Genomic DNA, 14644 nt, shown 5'->3' with positions numbered 1-14644 from the left:
TTCTTGCAGACATTTCATTACCCATCTAGGTAATATCATCAGCGCTAGAAGAGCAAGACCAAACCTCATTTCCTCCTAGCAATGATGAAGCTACCTAGTTGGGCAATGAAATGTGAGGAGGAAGAGGAGGAGGAAGAGGAGGAGGGGGAGAAGAAGATGGAGGAGGAGACCGAGATGGAGAAAAGGAGGAGGAGGAGAAGGAGGCATTAAAATGTAGGGGGATTCCAGGTTCTGCCTGGGTGGTGTAAAACACCGTTATTAATTAACCCACTAATTAACCAACAAATAACCACAGTAACCTCCTTATTTTGTTTTATTAATTCGCTTTCTATTAATTCTAGTTCTATTTTATACCTTACAATGATGCTCCCTTCTCCACTCTTCTCCAAATCTGGGTGTTTTCTCCTCCACCCCTCCCCTGCTTCCCCCCATGTCTGGCTGATTTGTAGAACATATATTTGTTATTCTGTAAGTGTGAGGAATTAATGACCCAGGCAGATAAAAACTCGGGAGGGAAGAAATGAGTTATTAAAGGGCCGCTTCGATTGGCAAACCCTTCCCTAAAAACTCTCTTCCACATCCCTCAGCCTCTCCAGTCCTTCTTGCCAAGTCATTCCTTCCCTGGTTACTCCTTTTCCTCCCCACCATCCCTATTTCCCTTGCTGGAAAGGTTACCTTTGGAAACCAAACCTCGCATCATGAATCAAAAAGTTAGCGTCTCCTGCAGCTCGTAAATCAAGTCTCGGGGTGTCGCGGGAACGGAACCCCCCCCCCCTTCCAACGTTTAATCTTTTAATATCAAGACATGTTTAAGACGGCGAATATTTTATGGAAGAGCGGTTGAAATTTAGCATGTCGTTAGTTTGCCTTACATCCCCTCCCCCTCTTCCTTCTTTTGGAGCTTTTTAAAAAAATTAATTCATTTAATTCGTCAAGCATGCATTGGACAACAGGTGTAAGTATAAACATGATTATGAATACACAAAATGGATACAAATAAAAGGCAATATTAGGACAGGGATGGTAGGCATGCTGGCGCGCTTATGCACCATAAGCTTTATATTTATGGGTGGGAGTTATGCAGAGTGAGATGGAGCCCGTTAAATGGCTTGCGTGATGGGTTGTGGGGGTGAGGTTTATTATATTGTATTTATTTATCATATGATTATAATATTGTATGATTAATTTATTATAGGATTATTCTCTTTTATTGGTTTATTGTTGTATGTATGAGGTTTTGATATTATTCTAAGCTTCCTGACTAGGCAGCAATATAAATTACATCTCTAACTCTAACTCTATCTCATCCATATCCCCCCCCCTCTCTCTCTATCTATCAATCTTTCTATCTATCTTTCTATCTATCTCTTATTTCTATCTATCTATATATCTATCTTTCTATCTATCTTTCTATCTATCTCTTATTTCTATCTATCTATCTATCTATCTATCTTTCTATCTATCTATCTCTTATCTCTATCTATCTATCTATCTTTTTATCTCTCTATCTTTCTATCTATCTTTCTATCTATCTCTTATCTCTATCTATCTATCTGTCTGTCTGTCTGTCTATCTTTCTATCTATCTTTCTATCTATCTCTTATCTCTATCTATCTATCTATCTATCTATCTATCTATCTATCTATCTATAATCTCTATCTATCTATCTCTTATATCTATCTATCTATCTATCTATCTATCTCTATCTTTCTATCTATCTATCTCTATCTATCTATCTATCTATCTATCTATCTCTTATATCTATCTATCTATCTATCTATCTATCTCTTATCTCTCTATCTATCTATCTATCTATCTATCTCTTATCTCTATCTTTCTATCTATCTATCTATCTGTCTGTCTGTCTGTCTGTCTGTCTGTCTGTCTGTCTGTCTGTCTGTCTCTAGACAGACAGGATAGGATAGGATAGAATAGAATAGGAATAGAACAGAACAGAACAGAATAGAATAACAGAGTTGGAAAGAACATTGGAGGTCTTCTAGTCCAACCCCCTGCTTAGGCAGGAAACCCCATACCACTTCAAACAAATGGCTGTCCAGTTTCTTCTTTAAAACCTCCAGTGTTGGAGCATTCACAACTTCTAGAGACAAATTTTTCCACCGATTATTTGTTCTAACTCCTAGGAAATTTCTCTTTAGTTCTAGGTTGCTTCTCTCCTTGACTCGTTTCCACCCATTGTTTCTTGTCCTACCATCAGGTCCTATGGAAAATATTTTGACTCCCTCTTCTTTTTGGCAGCCCCTCAAATATTGGAACACTGTTATCATGTCTCCCCTCCTTCTTTTCATTAAACTAGACATACCCAATTCTAGCAACCCTTCTTATGAAATATCCGGTTGACCTTCTTGGATAATTCTGGGTGCTAGTATTAGAACAGAATAAATAGAGTTGGAAGGGACCTTGGAGGTCTTCTAGTCCAATCCTCTGCTTACGCAGGAATCCCTGCACCACTTAAGACAGATGGTTATCCAACATCTGCTTAAAAACGTCCAGTCCCAAGTTCTGGTGGTAAGCCGTTCCACTGATTAATGGTTCCAACTTATTTATTTGTTTGTTTGTTTTATCAAGTGTGTGATGATATAATAATATTTATATACATGATACTATTAAAAGAAAAAATTAGAAAAAGGCATTAGAAATAATAGTATTCATATACATGAAACTAGTAAAAAAAATAAAGAAACATTAGGACAGGGAATGGAAGGCACACTGGTGCACTTATGCACACCCCTCACTGACCTCTTAGGAATCGGGAGAGGTCAAGAGTGGATAGCCTAAGGGTAACTTTTGGGGGTTAGGTGATGATACTACAGAGTCTGGTAGTGAGTTCCATGCATCAACTACTCAGTTACTAAAGTCGTATTTCCTGCAGTCGAGTTTGGAGCGGTTTACATTAAGTTTGTATCTGTTATGTGCTCGTGTGTTGTTGTGGTTGAGGCTAAAGTAGTCATTGGCAGGAAGGGCATTGCAGCAGAAGATTTTATGGGCTGCGCTTAGGTTGTGTTTAATAAGGCGACGTAGTTCTAAGCTTTCTAAACCTAGGCTTGTAAGTCTAGTTGCATAGGGTATTCTGTTGCGAGTGGAGGAGTGGAGGGCTCTTCTAGTAAAGTATCTTTGGATATTTTCTAGAGTGTTTATGTTCTATGTTGCTTCTCTCCTTGATCCATTTCCACCCACTGCTTCTTTCAAATAAATAAATAAATAAATAAAATGACAACCTCGAATAGGTGAACTGTACTTTGGTTGCCTTGGGCGGAAAGAGAGAGAGAGAGAGAGAACCCAAAGAAAAACAGCCAATTCTTGGGAGAAAAGTCATTTCAGCCTGTTTGAAGGCCTTTTGATCACAGCCTTGTTTTTGTCGTGGTTGTGTTAGATTCCCCCAACAGAAACAACATTGGTGCAAAGTGAAAAGGCAGGGGGAGGGAATGTCATTTTGGGTATCCTCTTTAAACTATTTCTCGACTGGGGAGGTTTGCAGTGGAGAAATATTTCTAGTTTTGTGCATAATTATATTTACATGTTTCTCAATGTCGTATGGGTAGACCTAAACTTACAAAAAAACCAAATCTGCTTAGTGATCAAAGTGCTGGAAAAAAGAAGTAGCTTGTCCATTTTTTCATACTTACGAAAAGTGTGTTGAAGCATTCCAGGTGGCAACAGAGTCACCTTTATGACGATGGCCAGGGGTCAGTTGATAGTGATTCCCTTTTGCGACCTTCTGACAAGCAAAATCCATGGGGAAACCAGATTCACTTAACAGCCATATTACTAACTTAAGAACTTTCTAAGCCGCCCCGAGTCTTCGGAGAGGGGTGGCATACAAATCTAATTAAATAAATAAATAAATAAATAAATAAACTGCAGTGACTCACTTAACTACTGGCCAGAAAGGGGTCATAAAATGAGGCACAACCCACTGAACAAATGTCTCACTTAGCAATAAAAATGTTGAACTCCATAGTGGTCATAAGTTGGGGATTGACTGCTTTCCCCCCCTAATTTTTAATCTTTGTAAATTTCCAACTGCTACACACTTAACAAGACGTCTGTGTGAATTATGAATTTACGCTGTGGAGCCAATGCATTTTTTTTAATAAAAAAGGGGGCAATCTTTGTTGTTTTTGATAAAGAGTTATTTAACATGCATGGCTGCGTCAGTCTGTTATTAACAGGGTGAAAGAAACCTAGGAAATTCCCGAGGCTAGACATTGTGTAGTTGTTTTGTGTGTGTGTGCTAGAGAGAGAGAGAGAGTTAGTGAGGCATAGAATAGAACAGAGCAAAACACAACATAATGGAGAATTGGGATGTGATAGGATAGAATAGAATAGAATAGAATAGAATACGGGACATGAAAGAAGAGAAGGGAAGGGAAGGGAAGAGAATGAACAGAATCGAAGGACGCAATGTGATGCGATGGAATATAGAGTAGAGTAGAGTAGAGTAGAATAGAGTAGAAATTCCTGGTCAATCACTATGTGACATATAGTGTTGGACAGGACATTGATGACTCTTCATTGACTTATCAGACAGATGTGGATTAGATATGAATAATTTGAATGACACAGGAATATCCTTTATTGAAATTGTTGCGCGAGAAAACAAGCATGCCTATATGTACTGTACCTAGGAGAAGCCCTTATGTAGAATAGAATAGAACAGAACAGAACAGAATAGAATAGGAGAATGGAATGGAATTGAATATAGAATTATAGAATAGAATTATAGAACAAAGCAGAATATGGAAGGAATATAGAATAGATCAGAGTCGTCTTGATGGCTGCTACAAATAGACAGATTCATTTATTTGGATGAATATCGCTACGATGAGAAACATCAACCTGTTCCCTGCTGTCCATGTCTGTAATTGATAGAGTTTGCGCTCGCGTCCTTCTTTATACACGCTACAGAAATGAAATGTGTTCCTTCCCCTTTCCACATTTTTGTGAGATGCATTGATTTCCCATCTTTCCCTGATTTTTTAGCTTGGCTTTTGTCATCAGCCTTATTTACAGCCTGTGGTTTATTTCCAACTTTCCGTCCCAGTCCCTTTTGTTTGAAAAAACAGAAAGCCTGATTAATATGCGGGCGTGAATAGATGGAGATGAATATCAGTGGAAAGGAATATTTGTAGCTCAGGGTTGAACTGTGGGGTCCTTGGTGCTTCCTGAGCTTGGTGGTTTCCTTGCAGATATTTTATTTATTTATTTTTATTTATTTTGTCCAATACACAATAATATACAATGAAGGTTATAGAGGATATAGTAGAGAAGAAATACGAGATATAGGAGAGACTATAGGACAGGGGACAGAAGGCAGAATAGAATAGAAGAGAAGAGAAGAGTTTATGTATGCCCTTTTTGTGACCCAACTGCATAACATCATTTGAAGAGAGGAGGAAAAGGAGGAAGAGGAAGAGGAGGTGGACAACTGGGGGTCTTCAAACCTGACCACTTTAAGACTTGTGGACTTCAACTCCCAGAATTCTCCAGCCAACAGAGCTGTCTGAAGAATTCTGGGAGTAGAAGTCCACAAATCTTTGAGAGCCCTGCTGAATAAAGCAATTTATTAGCAAGGGTTAAATTAAGGAGCCAAATTAAACACACACACACACACACTAATAATAAATAAACAGGCATCTATTCCAGATATTTGGTGCCGAGGAAAATGAATTAAACCTGAAGGGAGGAGCTATAAAAATGAACATCTTGGATTTGAAAAGACAACTCCACTCTGCCAATACAGCTGTACTTAAAACTCTCCTTTTGTCAGTGAAAGGTGTCTGCCAGAAGAAAAAAAACGGGAAGAAAAATCAACATAGGCTTTCAAAGGTTCCCGGATGAACAAATCCAATTAATCTTTTATTATTTCGCCTGCTCTCTTTCTCTCTCTTTTTGCCCCCCTCCAACACGGCTGGCTTGGGGTTATGTATTTTTGCAAAGCAAGGGATCAATCTAAAAAGCAGCTGGCCATTTGCAGGGGTGAGGGAAGAGGGAATGAATAATGAGGAGAGCCATGGTTAGATGGCTTTCGACTGCATTTTTTATGAGTGGCAGGGGGTCATCTATTTCCGTTTTCTTAATAAGAACAGGAAGATGGAAGGCTGCCTTTTCACCCGCAGATGTATTTTTAAATATGCAGGTGCTTTTCCAAAAGGTCAACAGGAATTTGTTCCTTTTTTTCCCTTGAAGATGTTTTACTTCTTGTCCAAGAAGCTTCTTCCATTCTGACAGAGGTGGGTTGTGCTGGTTTTGACCGCTTCCATAGAATCAGTAGCAGAAATTTGGGCTGCGCTTGCTGAACACGAGTCCTTTGGGAGTTGGGTGGCATATAAAGTAAACTAATAAATAAACAACCCAGTCCTCTGGTCACCATGGATTAAAAAAACCACCACCCTCTCTGTTCATGTGCAAAGTCTTCTGCCCATGAACAGAGGGTTATTTCCAGGAAAGGACATGCACAAAATGTGCACTTCCATCGCGATACGAACTGGTGAGGAAAGTAAGTAGAACCCACATCTGAGTTCCAACGATGGAGTTGGAAGGGACCTTGGAGGTCTTCTAGTCCAACCCCCTGCTCAGGCAGGAAACACTGTACCATTTCAGACAAAAGGTTGTCCAGGTTCTTTTAAAAAATGTCCAGACTAAACAGAGACAAGATAGAGTGGCATAATAGGTTAGAGTATAAAACGAACAGAAATATACATAAAATAGATTTAGACAATAATGGTAGATGAATTAAATACTTATAAATATATCTACTTACTACTTTCCCTCAAACTGTTAGATCAATAGAAATCTCTACTTATTTTTATCTCTTTTCGTCGGGAGACTAGGATAGATCGATTTCGACCTTGTTCTGGCCTCATCAGCTAGCCATACCCTCACTGGGACTTGAACTTCCAGCCTTTTTGCCTTGTAAAGCAGAGAATTAACCTCTAGGCTACAGTATCCAATCCCTTCAGCTCTGTACCAGGGAAGGGTTACATGTTTTTTTGTGTTGAATCACCCTGGTATGTATGTATGTATGCATGTATGTATGGTATGGTATGTCTTCGGAGAGGGGCGGCATACAAATCTAAGTAATAAATAAATAAATAATAAATAAATATTTATTTCTCTTATTCTCTATCTTTAGTTTATTGAAATGAACATAAAAGATTACTGAGATGTATTTTTTCTTTCTTATTTTTTGAAAATAAATCAATAAATAAATACATGCATACATACATACATACATACATACATACATACATACATACATACATACATACTTCCAGACTGACTGGTGGAGGATGGAAGGATTTATATTCCAACAACCAGATGACTGCGAGGAATGTAAATCCTTCCATCCTCCACCATCCAATCATTACCAAAGAAGATTAGATTAGATTAGATTAGATTACTACTAGAGTTGGAAGGGACCTTGTAGGACATCTAGTCCAACCCTTCGCTCAAGCAGAAGTCCCTACCCCATTTCAGACAAATGGCTGTCCAATCTCCCCTTGAAAGTCTCAAGCTCTGTGTGTTTGATGATAGTCTGATGTATTGACAAGCTGTGATGTACATCTGATATGTAAGACAAAGACAGGCTTGTAATAGTATTATTTTATTGAGAGATATTGACTGATTTGAATGTGTATGACCGGACTGTTTAGCTTTACTGTACTATTTCTAAAAGTAAACACTATTTTATACACTTTAATATATCTGTTTTGGTATGACTCAATAATTACTCTTATCTCCTGGATATGTGCTGGAATCCCACATTTTCCTCTGTCCATGTTTGTTTGTTTGTTTGTTTATCTTGTCAAGAACGTATTGGTGGTATACAAAGATATAACAATGTTTGTAGATGTGATACTAGTAAGAGAGAAACATTAGGACAAGGGACGGAAGGCATGCTGGTGCACTTATGCACACCCCTTACTGACCTCTTAGGAATCGGGAGAGGTCAACAGTGGAGAGTCTAAGGGTAAAGTTTTGGGGGTCAGGTGATGATACTACAGACTCTGGTAATGAGTTCCATGCATCAACTACTCGGTTACTAAAGTCGTATTTCCTGCAGTCGAGTTTAGAGCGGTTTACTTTAAGTTTTTATCTGTTGTGTGCTCGTGTGTTGTTGTGGTTGAAGCTTGATAAAGGTTCTGCACACTCCTTAACCTGATCACATTTTTTTTCCAGTGCTGTTCAACAACTTTGAATGGTCACTAAACAAACTGTTGTAAATTGAGGACTGTCTGTGATTTGACTGTTTCATACGTTCAAATTGACGACAAATTGGGGTCTCGGTGGTTGTAGCACGTCGAGGGTTACCTGTACAACTGTGGATCGAAAATGCACAGGAGGTGTTAAACATTTTGAGGTCTGCTCTCTTTGCAGGTGAGTGCAGCTGCCATGAAGGATATGCCCCTGATCCTGTTCATCGACACCTTTGTATCCGAAACACCTGGGAACACAGTGAAGGGTGAGCATGCCAGAGTCTTGTGGGGCAAGTTGGCAACCTCCAGAGAAAATTGGCAAGGAAGGGAGAACAGCGATAATAATAGTAGTAGTAATAGTAATGGCAATGGTAATGGTAGGGGTAAGGGTAAGGAGAAGAAGAAGAGGAGGAGGAAGAGGAGGAGGAGGAGGAGGAGAAGAACAAGAAGAACAAGAAGAACAAGAAGAACAAGAAGAACAAGAAGAACAAGAAGAACAAGAAGAACAAGAAGAACAAGAAGAACAAGAAGAACAAGAAGAACAAGAAGAACAAGAAGAACAAGAAGAACAAGAAGAACAAGAAGAACAAGAAGAACAAGAAGAACAAGAAGAACAAGAAGAACAAGAAGAACAAGAAGAACAAGAAGAACAAGAAGAACAAGAAGAACAAGAAGAACAAGAAGAACAAGAAGAACAAGAAGAACAAGAAGAACAAGAAGAACAAGAAGAACAAGAAGAAGAACAACAACAACAACAAGAACAACAACAACAAGAACAACAACAACAAGAACAACAACAACAACAACAAGAACAACAACAAGATCAAGAACAAGAAGAAGAACAAGAAGAAGAAGAACAAGGAGAAGAACAAGAAGAACAAGAACAAGGAGAAGAACAAGAACAACAAGAACAACAAGAACAACAAGAACAAGAAAAGGAGGAGGTGAAGGAGGAGGAGAAGAATATTTCCCTGAAAATAAGACCCTGTCTTATATATATATATTTGAACCCTGAAAAAAAGCACTTGGCCTTATTTTATGTATTTCTTTATTAGATTTGTATGCCGCCCTTTTCCAAAAACTGGGGGCAGCTCACAGGATACAGTGTAAAAACAAAGCATATAAAACAAATCTAATACATTAAAAAAACTACAACTAAAACCCCAATATATTAATCAATTATTGCCACGGCACTCAAAAGCCCGATTGGGCTTATTATCAGGGGAGGTCTTATTTTGGGGGGAAATAGGGTAGTAGGCGAAGTTTGCAAGCCCGGAATCTCAGTTTTAACGCTACGCTTGTCAGCAAAGGACCTATTTGAATGCCGCAGGCCTACATTCACTCTGATTTACATGGCCCAATGCTCTGCATAACGTCGATTCTGAATTCTCAAGAAACCCCTAAACGTTAAACAGTGGCTTTAGCAGGGGGAGGAAAGGGAGCCTGGAAATCGTTACTTCAATATCAACTTAATATATCAATCAATCAGCAAGAGCCACGAGGCTGGAGCAGGACAATAAATATAATTAAATATAGATAAGCTGCCAAAGCATTAGAATGCCATAAATAAATAGCATAATTACGGGAGGGGGAAAAAAAGATGGAAAAAGAAAGGACAATAAGCTGTTTGGGCTGAAGATGAGAAAATGATATGGCATTGAGTAATGTTGTTATTAAAAAGGAAATAGATTTGCTTCTGGCTGGCTCTTGTTTTTTTCAATTCCCAACCTTTTCCGTGGATAATAATGACTGCTTTCTTCTTTTTGTTCTCACCAGCCCTTGGCCGTACACCACTCTGGAAAGAGGTTATGATTTGGTGAAGGGAGAACAGGCTCCGGAGAAAATTCTTAGGTGAGTCATGCAATCGGTTCGGTTGGAGTTTTGCTGTCGATCTGTCCTTTCTTGGAGCAGGGAGTCAGTTCCATAGTTCCCTCTAAGCTGAGCAGTGAGCAATCACTCACTTAAAAATCATCATCAACTCAGAGTTTCCCAAACCTGCCCAGAAGCCGAGAGGGAAAGAGTGAGAGGGAAGGAGAGAGAGAGGAAGAGAGGAAGAGAGAGAAACAGATAGAAAAAAGAGAGGAAGGAAAAGAGAAAGAAAAAGAATGGGAGTAAGGAAGAGAGAAAGAAAATAAAAATCTAGTTTGAAACTAGCTCAACTATTTAAGTGGCATTTTGATATTGATAGAGTTGCCCTATTATGAGCTCACTGTTATAGACACACAGTACAGTATTTTATTTTGAAATTCTCTGAGGCAAAACAGGGTGGGTTTTTTATTTGTTTGTTTGTTTATTTATTTATTATTTCTGTGCCGCCCAGTCCCGAAGGGACTGCCGCTCAGACACTATACTTTTCCACCCACCCCCCAAAAAAATTAGAGGGAACACTGGTCAGTTCAATTTCAGAAGTCACTGTGGGGGTGTCTAACAGACAGAGTTGGAAGTGACCTTGCAGGTCATCTAGTCCGGGAGTTAGGCAACCCCTAAACTTCAACTCCCAGGATTCCTGAGCCAATCATGCTAGCTCAGGAATTCTGGGAGTTGAAGTCTCAGGGGTAGTGATTTCTGACAGACTCACAACTTCACAATTTTGAGTTTCTTTGCTGAGTCTTGGAAGCAGAAAGTCCGAAGTTCTCAAACAGCCATCGTTCTTTGTCTTCTGCTCTCATGTGTCTTCTTTTTTGAAGGTCTACCTACAGCCTGGGCCAAGGTCTTTGGCTTCCCGTGAGTAAAAGTTTTGTGGTACCTCCTGTGGAGCTTTCCATCAATCCGTTGGCTAGCTGCAAGACCGATGTCCTTGTGACTGAAGATCCAGCAGACGTCAGGTAAGAAGGACCTTCCTCAACTCTTGGTATTGGAAAGATCTCAGCTCTGTGGGAGGTCTTCCAGCTCAATATTGAATTTGATGCTTGAACTATAAGTTTCTCTCCTTCTCCTTCTCCCATCCTCCTCCTCCTCTTCTTCCTCCTCCTCCTCTTCTTCCTCCTTCTCCTCTTCTTCCTCCTCCTCCTTCTCTTCTTTCTCCTCCTCCTCTTCTTCATGAAAAACAAACCAGATTTATTTGCTAAGCTCTGTTGGTGTTCTTTCACATTCATGCTAGTGTTCACTCAACTAGAAGACTCTTTAGCTCCTTTAGAAACATGTGGTAGGTTTAGGAATCACAAGAAATAATTTAGATTTTCTACTTTAGACTGCATTCAACATTCTTCGTTCCACAATGCACCTAAGTGTTAGATTCCCTAACAGAAAACTAGACAAGATATCAATCAAAGAGATAACTGACTAATTGTCATTAGTGAAGACATCGTTTCTTCCCCAAAACCTCCAAATAATGGGGGAAGGGGTACATCACCTTCTCAAGAACATCCCAATTTTAGAAGGTGTGAGCTGAAGATCCATACAGTCAGTTGAGAACGCTTAACCGAGCCTCTCTGTGACATGCAGCAAGTGCTGAATTATTCAGAATTTAATAAATGTAGGAATAAATATTTGATGTGAAATTATGGATGCTTCTACAAATATCTCAGGAATGAAAGACTGATCCAATGTTGGCATTAGAACGTGAGCTGCCTTTCCTGGCACAGCATTTATTTCCTCCTCCTCCTCCTCCTCCTCCTCTTCCTCCTCCCCCTCCTCCTCTTCCTCCTCCCCCTCCTCCTCTTCCTCTTTTTCTCCTCCTCCCCCTCCCTCTCCTCTTTCTTCTACTCCTTCCTTCTCCTTCTTCTCTTCTTCTTTCTCCTCTTCTTCTTCATCCTCCTCTCATTCTTCTTCTTCTCCTCCTCTTCTTTTTCCTTCTCCTCTTCTCCTTCTCACTCTCCCCCTCCTCTTCTTCTTCTTCCTCCTCCTCTTCTTCTTCCCCCTCTTCTCCTTCTCCTTCTCCCTCTCCTCCTTCTCCTTCCTTCTCCCCCTCTTCCTCTTCATCCTCCTCCTCTCCTTCTTCCTCCTCTTTTCCTTCTCATTCCTCTCCTTCTCCTTATCCCTTTCCTTCTCCTTTCTCCTCTTCTTGCTCCTTCTCCTCTATCCCCTCCTCCTCCTCCTCCTCATCTTCCTCTTTTATCATCAACATCATCAAAATGATCTCAATTGCACCTGTCTTTTTTGTAGCTGTTCTTTAGGCCTCAGTCTGGATGTCATTGTCTCCCTCCTGAAAACTGGGCTTCACCATATTTACATGCAATAATTATATTTCTCAAGCTAAGAATGGCTTTAGGTCTTTGAATAAGCATCCCAAAATTGACACCCTTTACTGGGTGGGGGGTTTGAATCTTCCATTGAAATATACCTGGTAGACATTGTCCAACCTTCAAAGTTTCACCGTGTAGGTTTTTTTTAATTTAAGCATTTTCCAAAGAAAGGATTCTCATAAGGATTTTCAAAATGTTGAGGAGGAAGAAGACTGTGAGTGCATGTTACTCTCTGAGTTTATTGTTTGCTTGCAGACATTTCATTACCCAACTAGGTAGCATCATCAGTGCTAGTAGGCAGCGGAGTGGGACTTTTAGACTCCTCCACTTGGGCGAGCCTGTTTCGTCCCCAGCCTTCCGCCCCCCCCCCCCAGCCATTGATTGCCGCCTTTTCTCTCGCCGAACAGGTCACAAAAGCATCTTCGCCCTGGCCTTTTGGACGCAGGGCACAATCACAGGATTCGGTACTTTTCATTCGCTTCCCTGTCTGGAAGCAGCCTTTTTTAAGAGAAGGAGCAGGAATTTTATATTTTAATTTGTGCGTGCAGTGTGTTTATTATTTCCTTATCAAGAGACATTATTCTAGAAGCTCTTTTTTCTCAGCTTTGAAGTTTTGACAGTCGTAAATTAGTCTTATTGCGTTTTGAACCTGGGAGACAGTTGGAGACAATGAGCGAGCCTGCGGAAGTGAGTTGGGTGGGGTTTGGAAGGAGGAGGAGGAGGAGGAGGAGGAGGAGGAGGAGGAGGAAGAGGTAGTCCTTGGTGCTCTCTGAGCAGGGTTGTTCTCTTGCCGACATTTCATTACCAAACTAGACAACACCCTCAGTGCTAATTTAGAAAAATAAGTCTGTGACCCAAGAGCCATCAGCCATGATTTGAACAAGATGGCTATTATTACTTCGACTCAAAGAGCTCTGGGCTTTCTTGCAATCTCCCCACAAGAAGTGATCATCTTGGAGCACTTGCAGGCAATTTCAAGCCTTTCCCTTGTTTGGAGAGGAGATTTACAAAGAGCTCCTGGACTCTCCAGCTCTTCGTTCTTCCCCTGCTCTTCATTCTGCTTTTAGCAGAGCTGTCCTCGGTTCGCCATTTCTTCCCCGGGAAGCCATGCTAAATAATAAGATCTGCTGTTCATTGAGGTAGAGACTATAAAAGGCACAAAAGGAAGTGGCGGGGAAGGAAGAAAGAAAGAAAGAATGGATACAGCAGAAATAGCGGAGAGGGGGGAACGTATCGCTTTAGAATTTGGGGTAGTTATTTCTTCCTTGAGCAAAGGCTGCAGAGACGGCATCTTTCGAAAGAAAGGCTGATAAATTAATATTTTAGAAAAAAAACGTATGCACGGCAAAAAAAAATCATCAAGGGCAAGAAAACGAAGAGAAGATACAGGGCAGGGGTTCACAGATTGAACATGTATTTATGGAGATAGCAGCCAGAAAGAACTGTTGGTGGTCAGCCTGCTCTCAAAGGGCTTCGATATAAGGAACAGGAACATTGTAGAAGAGAGATTCCAAGAAAAGAAGACAAACGTGATGTATAAAGCTTAAGATATCATTCATTATCATTCATATCATTAAGGTATCATTCTATACCTCCGGAATGTCTTCTGCCACACGAATCCCAGCGGCCGATAAGGTCTCACAGAGTTGGCCTTCTCCGGGTCCCGTTGACTAAACAATGTCGTCTGGCGGGCCCCAGGGGAAGAGCCTTCTCTGTGGCGGCCCCGGCCCTCTGGAATCAACTCCCCCCAGAGATTAGAACTGCCCCCATCCTCCTTGTCTTTCGCAAATTACTTAAGAACCACCTTTATTGCCAGGCATGTGGGAATTGAGGCTTATATAGTTTTATGTATGATATGCTTGTGTTGCATGGTTTTTAAAGGATGGGTTTTTAGATGCTTTTTTTAATATTAGATTTCTTTACATTGTCACATTGTTATTATTATTGTTGTGAGCTGCACCGAGTCTCCGGAGAGGGGCGGCATACAAATCTAATAAATTATTATTATTATTGCTATTGTTGTTATTGTTGTTGTTGTTATTGTTGTTATTGTTGTTGTTGTTATCATTGTTGTTGTTATTGTTGTTGTTATTGTTGTTGTTATTGTTGTTGTTATTGTTGTTATTATTATTACTATTATTACTATTACTACTATTACTGTTACTATTGTTACTATTGTTACTATTGTTACTATTGTTACTATTGTTACTATTGTTACTATTGTTACTATTGTTACTATTG

At 40.0% G+C, this 14644-nt stretch overlaps 1 protein-coding gene across 1 annotated transcript in view; it reads left to right on the top strand.

The window, feature by feature from the left end:
• Positions 1–14644, top strand: part of ASTN2 (astrotactin 2) — a 397091-nt gene that overhangs the window by 211963 nt on the left and 170484 nt on the right. The window contains 3 exon segments of the mRNA XM_070759605.1: positions 8401–8485; positions 9996–10070; positions 10907–11044. Of these exon segments, the coding sequence (XP_070615706.1) occupies positions 8401–8485; positions 9996–10070; positions 10907–11044 (298 nt within the window).

The sequence above is a fragment of the Erythrolamprus reginae genome, chromosome 8 (genome assembly GCF_031021105.1).
Source record: "Erythrolamprus reginae isolate rEryReg1 chromosome 8, rEryReg1.hap1, whole genome shotgun sequence".
Classification (NCBI taxonomy): Eukaryota; Metazoa; Chordata; class Lepidosauria; order Squamata; family Dipsadidae; genus Erythrolamprus; species Erythrolamprus reginae.
Note: the sequence above shows the minus strand (reverse complement) of the source record. Positions and strands in the feature narration are given on the sequence as shown.